The sequence below is a fragment of the Myxine glutinosa genome, chromosome 1 (genome assembly GCF_964187855.1).
Source record: "Myxine glutinosa chromosome 1, kmMyxGlut1.1, whole genome shotgun sequence".
NCBI lineage: Eukaryota > Metazoa > Chordata > Myxini > Myxiniformes > Myxinidae > Myxine > Myxine glutinosa.
The window spans coordinates 52208295-52228361 of record NC_136261.1 but is presented as its reverse complement, the minus strand read 5'-3'; the positions used below and the strand labels follow the sequence as shown (position 1 = coordinate 52228361).

General features: G+C 43.1%; 1 protein-coding gene across 2 annotated transcripts in view; it reads left to right on the top strand.

Annotated features, from left to right (window-relative positions):
* The window catches only part of LOC137423958 (uncharacterized), a 38538-nt gene that overhangs the window by 6209 nt on the left and 12262 nt on the right, over positions 1–20067 (top strand). For both annotated transcript variants that reach the window (XM_068111482.2, XM_068111479.2), the window contains 3 exons: positions 14541–14745; positions 16625–16749; positions 19106–19267. In XM_068111482.2, the coding sequence (XP_067967583.1) occupies positions 14541–14745; positions 16625–16749; positions 19106–19267 (492 nt within the window). The remainder of the gene's footprint in view (positions 1–14540; positions 14746–16624; positions 16750–19105; positions 19268–20067) is intronic.

Here is a 20067-nt window from a genome sequence, read left to right as displayed (position 1 = left end):
ACACGATCGTAGATCTACTGTAGTCTATATAACCCACAAGGATTAATAACACGATCCTTCCTGCCGCTAACGTGGAGTTATTCCAAGCCGTGTTTTGTGGTGTTTTCCAAAGCCACTTCTCATTTCAAAAGTAATAAGACTTAAGATAATGGCATACCATAATTTTAATGATATTTTTTCGATGACCTGATCTAACATGTTATAATGACATGCATGTTCTGATCTAACATGTTATAATGTCATGCACAGTCTGATCTTTTCATTGATCTGATCTAACATGTTATAATGTCATGCACAGTCTGATCTTTTCATTGACCTGATCTAACATGTTATAATGTCATGCATGTTCTGATCTAACATGTTATAATGTCATGCACAGTCTGATCTTTTCATTGATCTGATCTAACATGTTATAATGTCATGCACAGTCTGATCTTTTCATTGACCTGATCTAACATGTTATAATGTCATGCACAGTCTGATCTTTTCAATGCCCTAATCTAACATAAGTAATAGTAATAATAATTGGCAATGATAATAACATGACAACCCCTGCCGCTCCCGTAGTGAGCGGGTGTACTGATCTAGTGAAATGCAGGATCACAGCTTTCCTCCACCCATTTGTTCCTCTTTTTTCCCCACCTGTGGAACCAACTTCCACATCCTCTTCAATCTCATTCTCCAGGTCTTCAAGACATTTTCAATCCAAGTTCACCACCATCTCAGATTGTCCCCACTCCAAAACCATTATATTTTCTACTCCCCCTCTACCCCACCTCTACCCCTCCTCTTTTCAAATTTCCAGTTTTTCCTATCCTGAGAGTTTCCTTCTGTGTCTATCTTGTCCACACAACATGTTATTTCATGCCCCCATTCCTCCCCCACATGCATTGGTTGTCCAAGTCTCCCTCTATTTTGGCCTTCGACTCCACTGTTGGTATATCTTCCTATCCCTCCCCGCCCCCCATCTCTCTGCTGTTCCTTATGTTCTGTTGCATCCTGATCCATTCAATGTTCTACCCCTTCCATGAGCCTTGGCTCTGTATACAAAAAGCCACCAAAATGTCTGCGACGAGAGTCACAGGCCTTGTGCTTCTGCTCCTTTTTGGGAGATTCCAATGCTGCTGTGAGCTTTCCCTTCCATAGTCCTCATTTGAACGATGGACAAAGACGTTGGTGTGATAGGTTCACATTCACCAATAAAGGAATTGCTGCAATAGACGATGCCCAGTGTGTGCTCGGTTTTGAATCAAGCTTTGATCTACAGTGCCCTCCATAAGTATTGGAACAGTGAAGTCAAATTTGTTATTATTGCTATATACTCAAGAGATTTGGATTTAAGATCAAACGATGAATATGAGGCAAGAGTACAGAAGGTGATCTTTTATTTCATGGTATTTCTTTACATGTATGTTTTACTATTGTAGAACAACAACACTTTCTATGCTCAGTCCCCCCATTTTATGTATGCTTAAGTATTGGGACAGATTACTGACAGGTGTTTATTGTTGCATTGATTGTTTACACATAAAAGAGTTGTGAATGTCTAATTTTGGTTTTAGCCTTTGCTTTTGCCTTGGAAGTCTGCCTTTGGAGTCGGTAGGCATAAACCAACATGAAGACCAGAGAACTGTTTATGTTCCCAGCCAGATGCCCTGACTGTCAATGGCACCATCTATCTATAATTCCAGTAATCTCTGTGTGTTTGTTTGTACGTTTGTACGTTTGTACGTTTGTCTGTGACCGCTGTTTCTCGACAACCACGGGTCCGATATACTTTAAACTTGCCAGGTATATTGCTGGGGACCCGAGGATGTGCCTTTTCAAGGTTTCATATTAATCGGACAATTACTTACCGAGCTATGTCCAAAAAACGATTCAACCAATCAGCGAGCAGCGAGTTATCGCGTGTGCCGAACGTGCCGAACACACGCTGCCTCGGACGGCACATTTGAGAGCGTATTCATTTATTTCACGTTGGCAAACTATGTTGCCGCTATGTTGGCGTTAAACTATGTTTTAAAACTAATTAAAACTAATTTGCGATTCATTCGCTTTCCTGCGCGTTTGTGCACGCGATGGCGATTTCTTTACCAAACTCCGGAAGCCGTTCGCTTTGGACCAAACCATTTCATGTAAATAGAGGGGGGGGATTGTCACTGTACTCGCAAGCCGTTCGCCGTTCGCTTTGGCTTTGCGAATGGACCAAACCATTTCATGTAAATAGAGGGGGGGGATATAATTTTAGATATAGATATAGTACGGGCAATGCCCTAGTACCAAGAAAAGCAAGCAATTTGGAAGCTGAAACATCAGAATAATTCAATTAGAACCATAGCACAAAAACTGGGCAGAGCAAATACAACAATTTGGTATGTCGTGAAAAATAAATAAACCACTAGGGTACTGAGCAATAGACAACAGCTAGGTCAGGAAAAAAACAACAACTGCAGTTGATGATATAAAAATCATCAGGGCTCTGAAGAAAAACTTCCCGGTGTGTACCCTGGTTAGAATAGGTACATCGTATCCCTGCGTGTCGTAAGAGGCGACTAAGAGGGTTGGCGTCAGGAAGGGCATCCGGCCATAAAAACATTGCCTTAAAAAGAGAACCATGACAATTACAACTACATATGGGCAGGGTACAGCCCGAAGTGGAGATCGGTTTCTGAGGTTTGGGACATGGAATGTAGGGACAACGACAGGGAGATCAGGAGAAGTGGTGGAAGCTTTGGTCAGAAGAAGAGTGGACATATGTTGTGTGCAAGAGATGAGATGGAAGGGAAGTGGTGTGAGAATGGTGAAGGGTAGGCAGGGACAGAAATATAAGTTTGTGTGGCAAGGGTGCCCGGAGGGCATGAATGGTGTTGGTGTCCTGTTTTCTGAGGAGTTTGTAGACAGTGTGGTGAGTGTGACTAGAATGAGTGATAGGTTGATGATTGTGAAAATGATGATTGCAAAGCTCTTGGTGAACGTCATCTAGGGATATGCTCCGCAGGTTGATCGGAGCGGTGAAGAGAAGGACAAGTTCTGGTGTGCGATAGAGAAGCTGATGGAAAACATGAAAGATGAGGAAGTTGTTGTGGTAGGAGGAGACCTAAATGGACATGTGGGAAGGAGTATGGACGGTTTTGAGGGAGTTCATGGGGGTTACGGATATGATGTGAGAAATGGAGAAGGTGAAAGGATTTTGGAGTTTGCTGATGGAGCTGATTTGTTGATTTGTAATACTCAGTTCCAGAAAGGGGATAATAAGCTTGTTATATACATGTCAGGTGGGTCGACGACAACCATTGACTACCTGATGGTGCGTAGGCGAGATAGGGGGCACCTCCAGGACACAAAGGTGATCCCGGGGGAGGAGGCTGTTTCACAGCACCACTTGGTTGTCTGCGCCATAAGGGTGAAAGGTGCGAGGAGAGCTCGGCGGGTGAAGTACCAACCGAGAATGAAGGTGTGGAGGTTGAAAGAGGTGACAGTAAGGGAGGAATTAAAAGAGAGGCTGAGTAGGGTCGAGGATGATGTGGTTGAGCTTGAACGTGTTTGGATATCAATGAAAGATAGTCTGTTGGGAGCCGTTGGTGAGGTATGTGGATGGACAAAAGGACCACCGAGGCACTCGGAAACATGGTGGTGGGATGATGAAGTTGGAAAGAGGATTGACGAGAAGAGGAAGAAGTTCAAGGAGTGGCAGAAGGCGAAGGGTACGGGAGCAGAAAAAGCAGAGCATGAAAGTTATAAGGCAGCCAAGAAGGCTGCAAAGAAAGAGGTAGCAAAGGCGCAGGAGGCATGTTGGAAAATGTTCGGAGAACGCTTGGATTCGGAAGAGGGTCAGAGAGCGGTATTCAGGATTGCAAAGCAGATAGCGAAAGAGAGGTGTGATGTGATGGGGGTGAGTTGCTTGAAGGATGAAGTGGGACAAATCGTTGTGGACCCAGATGGAATTAAAGGAAGATGGAAAAGATATATGGAAATGCTGTTGAATACAGAGAATGAATGGGATGGCAACATAGAGAGTAACCCAGTTTTAGGACCGGCAGAGAAGATAACTGAGAAGGAAGTTGAGGAAGCGATAAAAGCAATAAAGAGTAGAAAAGCGGGAGGGCCGACGGGAGTTGTGGGAGATATGTTGAAGGCAGCAGGAAGTTGGGGTGTGAAGAGAATGACAGAGATCTGTAATCTGGTGGTGAAAGAAGGCCGCATTCCAGTGGATTGGGAACTGAGTACCCTCGTCCCTCTATACAAGGGGAAAAGTGACCCTCTGGAGTGTGGCTCGTACCGAGCGATAAAGTTATTGGAGCATGGAATGAAGGTATTGGAAAGAGTGTTGGAGAGGAGGATAAGGAAGAAGGTGAAGATCGACGAAATGCAGTTTGGATTTATGCCAGGAAGAGGAACGACAGACGCGCTCTTTATTGTGAGGCAGTTGCAGGAGAAGTACATGGAGAAGAGGAAGAAGTTGTTTCTTGTGTTTGTTGATCTGGAGAAAGCATTCAATAGGGTTCCACGTGAAGTATTGACATGGGCATTGAGGAAGTTAGGAGTGGAGGAATGGTTGATCAGTGTAGTGATGGCAATGTACAAAAGATCGTGCACAGCTGTAAGGACGAAGGACGGGAACAGTGGTGAGTTTGAGGTGAAGGTGGGAGTGCATCAGGGGTCGGTACTAAGTCCACTACTATTTGTAGCTGTGATGGAGGTGCTGGCTCAGAACGTAAAGGAGGGTTTACCGTGGGAGTTGTTGTATGCAGATGATCTGGTGTTGATTGCGGAAAGTATGGATGGACTGAAGGAAAAGATGAACAAGTGGAAGGAATGTATGGAGACAAAAGGTCTGAAGGTGAATATAGGAAAGACGAAGGTGATGGCAAGTGGTAAAGCATGTGGTGAGGTGGAAAGAACTGGGAAGTGGCCGTGTGCTGTGTGCAGGAAGGGTGTCGGAGTGAACTCCATTCAATGTACAATGTGCGCTGAGTGGGTTCATCAAAAATGTAGTGGTCTGAGAGGGTCATTGACCAGTGTGGCAGCTACATTCAAATGTAAGGTGTGCACGGAGGGAGCTGCAGATGGAGGAAATGTTGAGTTGGATCTTGGAGATGGCGTGAAGCTGGAAGGTGTGAAAACATTTTGTTACTTCGGAGACATGCTGAATGGAGAAGGTGGATCAGACTCGGCAGCGGTTGCTCGAGTGAGATGTGCATGGAAGAAGTTTCGGGAACTGAGTGGCGTGCTGATGAGGAGGGGAATGTCGTTGAAGCTGAAGGGAAAGGTGTATGCTGCATGTGTGAGAAGTGTTATGATTTATGGGAGCGAGACATGGGTCATGAATGTAGAGCAGCAACGAAGGCTGGAAAGGGTGGAAATGCGAATTGTTCAGTGGATGTGCGGAGTATCGTTGAGAGAGAGGAAGACAAATGATGAATTGCGAAAGATGATGGGAATAGAGCCTGTGATTGATGCTGTGAAGAGGAACAGGTTGAGATGGTTTGGTCATGTGTTGAGGAAGGATGAAAGTGACTGGTTGAGAAGAGTGATGGAAATGAATGTTGAAGGAAGTAGAGGACGGGGAAGACCGAGAAAGACTTGGCCAAAGATGGTGGAAGAAGAAATGCGGGCAAGGGGGTTAACAAGGAGGAATGCAGAAAATAGGGCAAAATGGAGAAGATTGTCATGGGGACCGCAAGGCTAACCCCCGCTCTGGCAGGGAAAATGGCCTTAAAATGCATGTTGTTGTTGTTGTTTCTCTGAAGAAAAACCCTAAAACAACTGTCATTGACATCATCAACAACCCCCAGAGTGCAGTGGTGAAATTATCACAATCTACCATTCGCAGAAGTCTTCGGCAGCAGAATTACAAAGGCAACACCGCAAGATGCAAACCTCTCATCAGCACCAAAAATAGAAAGGCCAGATTCAAATTGGCCAATAGGTACAGAGGTGAGCCAGTGAGTTCTGGCACAAAGTTTTATAGACATATGAGACCAAGATAAACCTTTACCAAAGTGATGTAAAGGTGAAAGTATGGAGAAAGGAAGGAACTGCATTTGATCCAAAGCATACTCCCTCATCTGTGAAGCATGGTGGAGGTAGTGTCATGGCTTGGGCTTGCATGGCTGCCTCTGGAACTGGCTCACTCATCTTTATTGATGGTGTAGCTAATGATGGCAACAGCAGAATTAATTCGGAAGTGTACAGAAACATTTTGTCTGCCTATGTAAAAGAAAATTCCTCCAACCCCATTCGGTGGTGTTTCACCATGCAGAAAGACAATGACCCAAAACACACTGCCAATGCAACCAAGGAGTCCATGCTGGTGGCTGTGGGGAGGGGGGGGGTGATGTTTGGAGGGGGGGGGGGGGGGTGGGGGAAGTGGAAGGTTTTCGACTGGCCAAGTCAATCTCCTGATTTAAATCCAATGGAGCATGCATTTAAATTTCTGAAGAGGAGACTAAAGTCAGAAACCCCCCAAAACAAACAACAACTGAAAATGACTGCAGTAAAGGTTTGGCAAAGCATCTCAAAGGAAGATACCGAGAGTTTGGTGATATCGATGGGTCACAGGCTCAATGCAGTTATTACATGCAGGGGATATGCAACCAAATACTAACTATTATACTACTTTAGTTTACTTTAGGTTAATCTGTTCCAGTACTTATGTTTACCTAAATTGGGGGGACAGACATAAAAACTGCTATTGTTCCACAATGGTAAAGCATATATGTATAAAAATACCAAGAAATAAGAGATGACCTTCTGTACTCTTGCCTCATGTTCATCTTTTGAATTCAAATCCAAATTTCTTGAATATATAGCAATAATAACAAATTTGACTTCACTGTTCCAATACTTATGGAGGGCACTGTATGTTCTGTCCATGAGAGAGAGGTCGTGAATATTTGGCCCAGAAGTTCAAGAGACTGAACCCATTCCAATAGTTGATCATGGAAATTGGTTGCAGGAGATACAGGCTTGGGCTAACAAGTTGAAAGTTACATTTGTGGCTAAAAATATGCCTTATAACAGGGTTTCTCAACCTTTTTGCCTCCACAGCCCCCCTGTGTCCAATAAAATATTCCAGGGACTCCCAGGGCTAGGCCTAGATAAGATACCCTCCCCTCTTTTATTGCCCCCCCTCCCAGACATGACTCTCCTGCTGCTGCCATAGTGAGCAAGTGTACTAGTACTAAAAAGTAACCAACGGAAGTACCATATGGTAAATACTCGACTGCATCAATAATTTTCCCCTGCCATCTCACGGACCCCCCTGGCAGCACTCTGCGGGCCCCCTTAGGGTCCCTGGACCCTCGGTTGAGAAACCCAGCCTTATAATACTATTTCCAGCAAGTGAGATCCCAGCTGGATGCCCTGACTTTCAATGGCACCATACCAGGATCCTTCCATGTCAACATTCTGGAGGTCACCACTGTCCAGAAGTTAATAGGTGAACTCATAGCATGTGAACTGAGATCAAGGAGTTGGAGAAATAGGTTCCACAAATTTGCATATGCAGGAGAGAAGGCTGACTGATCTGTAAATGTGAAGATACTTATTGACACCATTTTTGTGAATTAGGGTGATGTCACAAACTTTCCACAATGATAGAAGGCAGCCGTCTGAGAAGGACTTGTAAACAAGCAAAGAAAGCAGAGCAGAAAAGCCAGATGCATACATCTTGAGGATTACAGTGCTACCACCCAGAAGCCCAGAGAATGGGGCTGGGTTCTGAAGATGGGTGGAGGTTGGCTTGAATCTTTCCCTGGTGAAATTAAGATTGATAGTAATCAGAGGGACAATCTTGAGATGTCTGCTGGAATCATGCGATCTGACACATGGGAAGTCGGTTGTGATCGTGAGGAAGTAATCATTACACTTGAAAACGTAACTTCAGGTACGTGTCAAGACTGTTTTTTGGACAAAGCACCTTAAATTGCTAAATGAATGGCCTCCCTTCCTTTGTATGGTCAAACATGGAGTTTCACTGATGATCTCGCAATGTTTAGTGCCATTCCTAACACCTGTAACAATGAAGCCAGTTCATATATCATTATGAAGCCAATGAAACCTCAACCAATATCTGGCAGTTGAAAATTGTAATTTATATAACTGTAAACTGTGAAATAAAATGTCAATAAAAATTTATGTAAAAACCGTAAACGTGTCCGTAAAATAAATAAATAAACAAGAAGACGTCATGCGGAGCATGATACTTGCAAAATCCGCCCCCCCTAAGGAAAAAAATTCCATTGATACAGCAAATTGTCCATTTCATCAAGATTAAAATTGACAATCTTGATCAAAGTATTCCAAATATCCCCCAAATGACAAATTTTACAATTTTTAATTTTACAATTTTTACAATTTTACAATTGTAAAAATACAAATTTACATTACAAAATTACAAATTTACAATTTTACAATTTACAAAATTACAAATTTTACAATTACAAAACAAATTTTGTTTTTGTTTTGTAAACTGTTTTTGTTTTGTAAATTTGTTTTGTCAACAAATTTACAAAATTACAAATTTTACAATTACAAAATTACAAATTTACAATTTTTACAATTTTACAAATTTTACAAATTTTACAATTCAACAATGAAGGAACACTGCAGAAAATACTGTACTTTACAATATACAGGCTTGGGCCAACAAGTCGAAAGTTACATTTATGGCAAAAAATATGTCTGATGCTATTTCCATAGTAAGGGAAACATATGAAAATCTGTTAACTAAATTGTTACCAAAACATTTCTTCACCAATATGTTTGTAAAGGTGTGTAATAACATGTGTTAAAATGTTGAAGGTCAACTCCCGTGGGAAACCCAGAAAAAAAGCTGTTGAATTCGGGTACCGAAAAATTATTTTCGAGAATTTTTATTTTTTTTAATCGGCCCTTAAGTAACTTATGAGGGGTCAAATAAGGGTTTTTCATGATTCTGAGTTGATTGTTGACATTTATATTTCACCACAGACACTCCTTTGTGGAAAAATATTTCTAAATATATCTCATTTTCTACTTTGCAGGACATGGAGTCTAGCAATATGGATGAAGACGTTACTCCACCTGTGCTCAATTGCTTCATCTGTGCACGCTCGGATACACCAGCTGAAAGGCTCATACAGGCAACTCCAAAGGGATACTCAACTTTATTGAAACAAGCAGAAACTGTCGAAAATGTTACTGTTGTGGAACGTATGAAGGAGGCTCAAAAGGAAGGAAAACTGAGGTACCACCAGAAGTGTAAAAATGATCTGTACAACAACTTTGTTGCAACCACCAAGAAGTCAGCTCAAGCATCAAAGGCAGAGAAAGAGTCATCAAAGTTGAAGAGAAGACGCACTACTTGTGAGTTCAGTTCATCAACTGGCTGCAGTTCTAGAAGATCACAGTCAGTTGACCTCCTGTATAAGGATGTATGCATTCTTTGCAACCAACCAGCCCAGCTCTACAAAAATAATCCAGCACAAGCTAGAAAGAAATACAGAGTGCCAGATAATTTGACTGCAGATACACTGAAGGCAAGCTTGCTGAAGACAGCACGGAGTCGCGGGGATGACTGGGGCACTGAAGTCACTGGACGCCTGGGAGGGATCAACGACTTGGTAGCAGAAGAAACACTGTACCATTTGCGATGCAAACTTATGTTTGCGAGAGGTGACAGTTTGTCCAAGACTGATGAGGAAGGAAAAAGGAAGAGAGGACAGAGGAGTATTGATGAGGAGCGAGAGGCAGTTTTTATTGAATTCTGCGAATGGTTAGACTCAGAATTAGAGCATGGGGTAATGAACATGGACCAAGTCCATGAAAAGCTGCAGGAGTTTGATCAGTCACCAGAGAAGAGCCTTTTTTATTCAAAGCATTGGCTAAAGATAAAACTTCTAGAGAAATACGAAGACACCTTTTATTTCACAACACAGGAAAGAAGGGCAGATGTACTCTGTCTCAAAGATGGCACCGACAATATTCTGCGAGAGCATCATGCTAATCTTGACCATGGAGATGAGAAGACTCAGATCATAAAGACGGCACTCAAGTTCATATCCAATGATATTGCCTTGATTGATTTAGGTCCAAAGTCATACCCCACCACACACAGTATGACTGACATCGATAGTCAGCTGACACTTGTTCCTGCAAGCCTTCAGATGTTCTTGAGACCGATTGTCAAGACAGACGAAAGAGTTGCCGTTTGGGGGCAGAATTTTATTAAGGCCTGTCGACCTCGGTCTGGAGTATTGCCACACCAAATGGGGCTTGCCATACAACTTGATGATAGATTTGGGTCAAAATGGATGCTCAACAAGTTCCACCGGCTGGGATACACTGAGTCTTACACGGAGACACAAAACTACAAATACTGCTTCCTTAATAGTAGGAGTGGAGATGATGTTCCAGATACTTCTGGCACTCTTGACACCATTGTGGAGGAAACCGATGAACAGATCAATGATGAGGTTGCGGTTGATGCTGCGCTTGAGGATCAATCAGTGATGACAGCCAAAGTGCCAGCCAGTGAAAGTGAATTGTCAAGTAATGATCAGGTGGTCTTTATGGAGGTTGGGGAAACAAACAATGCAGTCACTCAGTTTGTTGGAGACAATATAGATTTAAACATTGTCTCTATTCACGGAAACACTCCCTTTCACTCAATGGGTTGGATCGAAGTCACCTCTCCGGCACCACCTTTGCCAGATCCACAGACAACAGCAGCTTTCCCCCGGGTGAAGTTGAAGGCACTCGACAAAGCTAAGATCCTGAGAGGAACTGAAGTAAAGATTATTCCATTTACGAACAGGAAACAGATAGGAACGAACGCGATCATGTTTCTCCCCCTCGCTGAGCTTTCCTCCTCCCTGGCTCATGATCAGCCACTCCTCACTCCAGGTGACACACTCTGGGCAGCGGGGTGGGTGATCAAAGCCAACGATCCTGAGTTCCCACACTCCAACTGGAATGGCTGGATGAAGAGAATCCATGCTAATGATGCAAAGCAGAGCACACAGATCGAGTTCCTCCCAGTTATTGAAGGAGACCCTAATGACATCAACACCATCTTCACCACTCTGAAAGAGTGCATACGGCGCGCTGGGGTCGCTATAGTGACCTTTGATCTTCCGATTTGGCTGAAGGCTGTGAATATAATAAAGCAGGCAAATCTACCCGTCATTCCAAGGTTGGGTGGTTTTCACCTGCTGAAGTCTTATCTTGGATCAATGGGTAACATCATGGAAGATTCTGGACTACTAGATGTGATCCAGTTGATCTATCCTGGAAGTACGACAGCCAACCACATCATGGATGGAGGATGTTTTGACAAGGCAATCCGTGTTCACCTCCTCATCGATGCAGCCATCTATCAACACATCATGAAACTTGCCTTCACTGAGGAGGAGTGTGGTGACATGAAGACCTTCATGGAGAAGGTGGCTGATGGGAAGATGGGAGCCAGACACTCAGACCCAGTAGTGCCAGTGTTTGAGCAAAGGTTTGAAGAGATGGAGATTGCAGCAACCGGCGATGCAGCTGCAAGAAGAATGGGGTCACGTGCATCTCGGCCTGTGGAGTCTGGAATGGCATTACATGCAGAAACTGCAGTCATGATGTTGTTGAGTCTGAAGAAGACATAGACAATGACTGTTGAAACTTCTGACATTGTGAATGAGAAATAACTCTTGAGTATTATATATGTATGTGAAATAAAAGCTACTTTGTGTGTAAATGTAAAAGTGAAAATATAAATGTTAACAATCAACTCAGAATCATGAAAAACCCTTATTTGACCCCTCATAAGTTACTTAAGGGCCGATTAAAAAAAATAAAAATTCTCGAAAATAATTTTTCGGTACCCGAATTCAACAGCTTTTTTTCTGGGTTTCCCACGGGAGTTGAACTTCAACATTTTAACACATGTTATTACACACCTTTACAAACATATTGGTGAAGAAATGTTTTGGTAACAATTTAGTTAACAGATTTGTGAAATATCTCATAAAATGCCCTTACTACCAGCAAGAGAGATCCCAGCCATATGCTTTGACTTTTAATGGCACCACACCAGGATCCTCTGGTGTCTATATTTTGGAGGTCACCACTGTCCAGAAGTTAAACTGTGCCAGCAACGTCAAGACCATATACATACAGAAGCAGGACAGACACTGGGCACTCAGTAATGGCACTCCTCAAGATCTCTTAATTTACAAGGGTCAGGTGAAGTGTCGATGGAATACTCAACGCTCTCCTGAATGGGATCTTCTGAAACAATACTTCGGAGGTTGACTCCATTCAGGACAGAGCTGCATGGCTTGGCACTTAATAGGCTTAGCACCATCTCAAATTAAAATTAATCCTGTCCCAATCGTGGTCTGTGGCAACATCATATGCTGTACCACCTACATAATGTGCTGCAGCAATTTGTGCTCCTTGTTACATCAGGTCAGGTATGGGGGCATGCGCTGAAGCAGTGCGTCGCTGCATCCACTTTCCGATGGTACTCCAGGGGCCTCCGTCTGGCTATCCCCCAGGCTAATGCCTGGCCCATCTGTTTCTCTTTGAGATGCCGATCAACCTGCTTCAACCACGAGGCATGCGGTCGGCCCGTTGGCCTCCTCCACTCTCGAGGCTCCCTTGCTGAGAGGATCTGGTGAGCTGGATCAGTGTCCGGAAAACGAGCCACATGTCCATACAGCCGCAGCTAACGCTCACAGACCATACAGGAAACAAATCTCATCTGAGTCTCTCTCAGCAACCGTTTGTTGGACACAAAGTCCGATCAGTGATAGCCAAGGATTCTCCGAAGAGACTTGGTTCCAAAGGAGTTGAGTCTCATTCTCTGGCCCTTGGTAAGGGTTCAAATCTCGCATTCGTAGAGCAAGACTGGAAGCACCAAGGACTTAAAGACTCTGACTTTCGTCCTCCTGCATAGATACCGACAGTGCCACACCCCATGATCCAGTGAATCCATGACTCCCAGGCCTGACCCAGACGTCTATCAACCTCTGGATCACAACATGCAGAGACATGAATAACACTGCCAAGGTAAGTGAATCTCTTCATGACCTCAACATCTTCACCACAAACAGGCACAGACAAGATAGCAGCATCCAAGATGTCATTGAAAGCCTGGATATTAGTTTTAACCAGGAAATCCGTAATCCCAGCAGCTCCGCCTCCTCATTCAGTGTGTGGAGGGCCCCCGTAAGAATATCCAGCGTCTCCGCAAAGATGACTGCATCATCTGCAAAATCAAGGTCTGAGACCTTGACACTCCCAAACGATGCACTGCAGCCTGATCCTCTCTGACATCCTCCCCAGAATCCAGTCCATACAAGTGCTGAAGAGTGTGGGAGCCAGTACACACCCCTGCCGAACTCCAGCAACAACTGGAAATAAGTGAGAGATGGAGCCACCACACCTCACAGCACTCTCAGTACCAGAGTATAGTTCGGAGATCACATTGATCAGCGTTGGTGGCACCCCACGAAGACCAAGAATCCTCCAGAGGGCATCCCGATTCACTGAGTCGAATGCTTTGCGGAGATCAACATACGCTGCAAGCAGCCCCTGGCGAAACTCTCACTTGCGTTTGATGAGGACCCGAAGCGCAAAGATACAGTCAATCTTTGACCTATTTGGTGTAAAGCCCGACTGCTCTAGTTGCTGGTTAGATCAATGCCTGTCAAGTCCCACAGCGTGAATCATGAAGGTTCGCCTGCCATGCTAGGCGAACATGTAGGCCTTGCAGCATAACTCCAACCGCATGCGGTGCAGACAAACAGTCAGGGAGCCCAGGTTGTGTATGTGTGCCGTTAGTTGTACTCAATTTGCGGGTTTCAGGAGATGGAACAGAGTCCTCCCAGTTCTCGATGTATCCAACTTTGTGCGTGTGTGTGCATGTGTGTTCACAGACACACAAGACGTATACAATTTGCCTCTCCCTTTCCAGTGAGGCAAGTTATGAAAGGAAGAATAAAAAGGTGTTTTAGGGAGTGGGCTAGATTCAAATCTGGATTGGGTATAGTATTGAGGACTAGACCCTTTATGGCATTGATACTGGAATTCCAACACTTCACCGTGTCATTCGCTATTCAGGACTCCATCTCTTGTGAATAGATGTTCAGATAAGGAGACTAAAACTTGTCCAGCAGCCTAAACCTCTGTAAATTAAATTTAAAAAAATCCTTGTGGCCAATGATCAGAATTATTGCAAGCTTGCGTGATTCTGTTCCACTGAATGGGCATTTCATATCTGTGCACACACGGTCTGTGTCGGGCCTTAACGAGGTCTACTCTATGGTGGAAATGGACTTTGTTTTTTTTTTTAACCCAACCTTCAGATGCTTGTGCTCTTGCATTTTCTGCTCTGCCCTCCTTGCATTTCTGCAAAAATGAATTCTCTCAGCTACAAACGATTCTTTGTCATAAAAAAATGAAGTTGATTAATTTTGCTTCTGTGTGGTTTCTTATGCTTTTCACCATACTGTACTGTATTATAAAAATATTATATTCTGCCCATCCTTTGCTGTGCCAATGTTCCTCAGCGACTGTATCTCCATCACATGGCCCCGTGGATCAGGAGACCGATTGCCTGGAATACTATGATCGTACCGGTTTCTGGGTTAGTCCGTTGCATTGTGCCACTGAAGAGTTCTGCTGTGGTGATTGCAACGACCGCCTTTGCTGTTCTACCTTGATCCAGCGACTGGATCGGTCTGAACAGAACTGGTGCAAGATATTAGGCCTCAGGTTCAGTACCTCAGTCCATAACATTATTCTCTTTCCATTTTCTGTTCCACCTCTGCCCTTCTTTTCCCTCTTCATATTATCTTTCCCCCTCTTTTCCTCATCTTACCTTTTTTATATACAAAATTGAAGCTTGTGGAGGAGCTATAACTGAACGGATTAGGACACAACAGAACAAAAGGAACAATAGAAAGAGAATGAAAGCACCAACAGCAGGGTTGAAGGACAAAATAGAGGGAGACTTGGACAAATGAGGAATCTGTGGAGGAATGAGGGGTAGGGTGTCGGGTAGGGGAAGTTGCATGGGGTGAACAAGATGGATGCAGAAGCGGACTCTCAGGAAAAAAAACTGGAAATTTGGAAGGAGGTGGGATTGGGTGAGGTGAGGGGTTGTCAGGAGTCTTGAAGTCCTGGATGAAGGAATGATTTTGAAGAGTATGTGGAAGTTTGTTCCATAGGTGGGAAAAAGAGGAACAAATGAGTGAAGGTGACCAGTGATCCAGGATTGAGGTAGTTTCACCAGAAGGGGGTTCATGGTGGACCATGTGAGCCCTGCAGAAACCTGGGGGGTGGAGGAGATGTGAGGTGAGGGGGAGGGAGGGAGACAAAGCATGGAAAGGGCAGATGGTGCAAGACCAGAAATGAGGTGGTAGGAGGCAGAGAATTGTCTACAATGTGAAACTGATTGGCCCATTGATTTAGCTTAATTGCAGGAAGTTCCAATGACCTTGGATTTGGTTTCCACGTCGTCAAGCTGAGCAAGATGTGACGCAGGGGAACCAGCCCAGAGGGGAAAGCAGTACTCCATCAAGCTGCAGATGAAGGCCTTGTGGTGCTGGCCTAAATGTAGTCTGTGACCATCATGCATGCAAATCTTTTTACAAGCACCATTGTTTTTTTTTATGATACAGAAATACTGTGAAAAAAAAAAAAAGTATTCTAATTTTTAATGTGCCAGGAGTACAAATTACAGAACAGATCTTGATGACGTCATTTTTGCTCTATATATCAGAATGTTGGTTGAATGGCCAGTTCGTTAATTTGCTTTCTTTAGTTATCTACATCAAAACTACCCATGTATATGCCTGGGTATACATTACAGTACTTGTTCTGATCTGCCATTTAGGTAGAGCCCACAATCTGGCACAAATTACACATAACATGATCGTGTTTCCAAAATTAATTTATTTTCGTTTTCCAATTTATTTTTAGATTTGTGTTCTATGCAATTTACCACTCTCATACTTTTATAAGTTATATGTAAACGAATCGAGAAAAAAACTGTTGGCAATATTTTTATTGTCAGTTCTTCACGTCATCATCTTCATCTGATTCGTCATCATCTGATTCGTCATCATCTGGAACAAACAGTTATTCCTGGGTATCGTCGTTGGTCTCAAAAACTTCACAAAAGCACATCTGCGTGCAGGTTAAGTTTCTCTTTTTACATTTGCAGTGAATTGTACCAAATATATATGAAGAATTTGGATGAAAATGATATCATCAACATCTGGTCTGTATATGAAACTCCTAGCATCTAAAAAAAATTAGAATACATTTTCATTTCGATCCTTATATGATACCTTCAAAAAAAACAAGAGTGGTGCTTGTACCCCGATTTGCACACGTATTTACATTTCCACCCAGATTATTGTGGATGGAACTGTTTTTTGCACTTATTTTCCCTCTTTATCCCATCTTTCCCCCCATTCTGCCTGTGCCTTCACAACACACCTCCCCCCTGCCCTCACTACCCCTTTTTCCATTTTTCTTATTCTTCTCCCTGCTTTTCCTTCACCTTTCCCAAATCAATCCTTTTTCCTGTTTCTCAATTTCCATGTCTTATGGGTGATTGATTTTGCTGTGTGTGTTCTGGTTGCAGTCCTTCTACGATAGCAGGTGTGGTGGCTGGTGTTCTCCTTTTTGCTGCAATCCTTGTGGTTGCTTGCTGTTTCTCCTGTTCTTGCTGTGTTGTTCGACAAATGATGAATGTCAGTTATGCACCAGGTATTATAAAAACACTTTTTTTTATTACTCATCCTCATTTTGGTAGATTGTTTTTCTCTCATTTAACCAATTTAACCTTGGATTACACTAACCCATGAAAATGTATTGTTTACCTGTGGCTGTACCTGTGCTCATACACTGTATACACCATTTCTTTAGTTGTCATTGACAATTTGTCCATTGATGCTTATGCATTATTAAGTTCACACCTGCCAATCAAGTACCTGTTGACTGCAACATGCACAGTTTTTGTGGATGTCAAAGTTGTGGCACTGCAGTTAAAACTTTTGAATGTGAGTTAAGCAAAGTAGATGTGTAGCTGCCGCACAGGAAAATGAAACAGCAACAATTACAGCCCCAGCAATAGCAAAAACGACAAAATAAATATATATGAAGAAATATCAAGAAATATACACCAACAACTGGGAGAATGACAAAAGAGCAGGAGAATGCAAAAAGGAATTGGACAGAGTGGAGATAGACAAAGAAGGCTCATTGGAATGGCTAAGAAGAGGTCAGCTCAACTGGGATGGCGAACAAATCATAATAAATGCCCAAGATCAAAGTCACTAGACCAATGGATTTAAAAAGATGGCGGGACTGAGTCACACGGACAAATGTAGATTCTGCAAGACAGAAACAGAAAGTACTAGTCACCTGCTCTCAGGATGCAAAAAACTATTATCAGAACAACTTTACACACAATGGCACAACAAAGTAAGCAAAGTGATTAATTGGCATATCTGCAAAAATTTTAACACCCCAGTAGCAGAAAACTCGTGTAAACACGAACCAAGGGCAATCATTGAAAATGAGGACGTCATGCTCAGGTACGACCTGGTGATTCCATCAGGCATGAACATAGAAAACAAAGCATTGCGTCCGGACATTGTACTCAGGAACAAAAAGGAAAAGACAGCATTGCTGATTGAGATATCAGTACCCAGCGATGTTGGCCTAAACAAGGCAGAAGTCAAGAAAATGACCAAATACCAAGACCTCAAAAATGAGGTCAAGAGATTTTGGAAGCTGAAGAGCATCGAAGTTGTACCAGTGATAATTGGAGCAACAGGAATGATGAAGAAGAACCTCACTAAGATTTTCAAAACCATCCCCAGGAATATCACCACAAATGAACTACAACTGGAGGCAATCTGGGGTGATGATCCTGAAAAGAGAACTTGGAACAAAACTCTGAAAAAGTTGAACATCTTGGTCCATGAACCGTGATCCCTCAAAGAAGAAGAGGTGGATACTTTGGGTCCTGGGAGGACTCTGTTCCACCTCCTGAAACCCACAAATGGAGATAACCAACGACACACACACACACACACACACACACACACACACACACACACACACACACACACACACACACACACACACACACACACACACACTCTGTAATGGTCTCACATCCTTTGGGGCGCGACTAACAAGATCTAAATGCTTCGGACCAGATACTTGTCACATTAACACGAATAATGATGTCACTACTCCTCGTACCTATCCAATCTCCAAAATATATTTCTTATTCCTTTCTGCAATTATTTCACTATTATTTACCAATGATCACCATTGATCAAAAAGCTGATCACTTTTATAGCTTAGATTTAAAAATACTTTTCCTTCTCCTAATTGGTTTTTATTTATGTTAGCTGCGGCAACGAGCCATCAGTGCAATTCTCACCTGAGGCTGCTGCTGTTGATAATTCCCTCCTATTGAATTGCTTCTGCACCTGTGGGAAAAAAGGATCCTGGCTGGATCTTATGGAACAAACACAAAACGAACTCACGAATAAGCACATAAAATGAATTGTAAATGCTCTCATGGGAATCTATCATCGACACCAATAAATACGCGAGTCAAGAAAAAAAATAGAATGAGCAAGTGTAACCCCGGCCTGATTTTTACATTCTTTAATCATTCATTCATTTCCCATAATTGTTTTTCTTTCTTCATAAATATTGCATGAACAGTACCTTTTTGTGTTTCTTCTGGAGGCATTATGTTTTCAGGTTGTCTGTCTGTCCGTCCATGTGTCCCTCCGTCCGTGCATCCTTCTGTGATATGTTTTCGTTCCCACGATAACTTAAGAATGGGTGAAGGGATCCAAGTCAAACTTGGTACAAGTATGTTCAATGATGCAAAAATGAACTGATTCGATTATGGGGTCAAGAGGTCAAAGGTCAGAGGTCATGCCAGGTAAAAATGTAATACTTGAGAACAGCTGAAGAGATTGCAATCAAACTTGGTACAAGTATGTATAATTATGTAATAATGTAGCGGAGGCATATCGGTCGACGCCGTGACGTCAGAGTGCTTGCTGTTCTAGTTTCTCTTTCTTTTGCACAGTTGCTCAATCTGTAAATTTGGCTCAACGAGATGAAGAGGAAGTAGGAAACCCTTCTCATCAGTCGCCTCCCTCTCCTCCTGAGCGTCCCCTTCCTGGGCCTCCAGCCCCGTCCCAGCCACTTCCCTCACGCCTTGATAGCCTTCCACGCTACCAGCCAGCAGGTAGGCAAACATTTTAAGAAAATGACTTTCTTGAATCGTGTCCTATTCTGGAACTGTCCCGTGGTGATTTATCCTTCACTGTCTATCTGTTTTTCATATTGCATATGTGAATATGCACAAGTAGTATATCTAAGGTCATACCAAAATGGGTTAACGAGTAGATTGTGTTGGTGCACTTTCTGGGCGGTTTGCATATGTATTGATTCATCACCTGCAAAGGCATTTTATACAAAACTAGAACGGAACTCGGTAGAGCGCATATCTCCACTAGGCTGAACAGTTTGTTTTGTATCCCACTGATAGACCGGATCTGAATCTGGATCTTCACCAAAATCAAATCAGTTGGTCCTTGTAACACACCTCGTCTGAATCCGTCCATAACCTTTTGTGATATACTGCTCACAGACAGACAGACAGACAGACAGACAGACAGGGGTAAAAACATAACCTCCGTCCACCTTCTGTGGCGGAGGTAATAAATGCGTACTTAAATTGAATCGACCAGAATCATTTGATCATGCAGAAAAGCGATTTCAGATGTTGGCAAATATTTTTCTTGGATAAATTAATCGCATGCTTTTTCCAAGATGTCAGGAATTGCCGGAGCAGCTCGTTGTCCAAGGAAATGCACCGAATTGTTTGCCGTTGCCTTCCCAGCATTATCAGTTGGAGCAGGAATTGGGGATTTGGCCAGTGTGCTGTCAAGTCACCTTGTCGTTGTGAAAGGCACTGTAGGATCTATGAGGTCCACACGTGGCAAATTGCATTAACGAGTGCTGATGACGCACTCGTTAATGCAA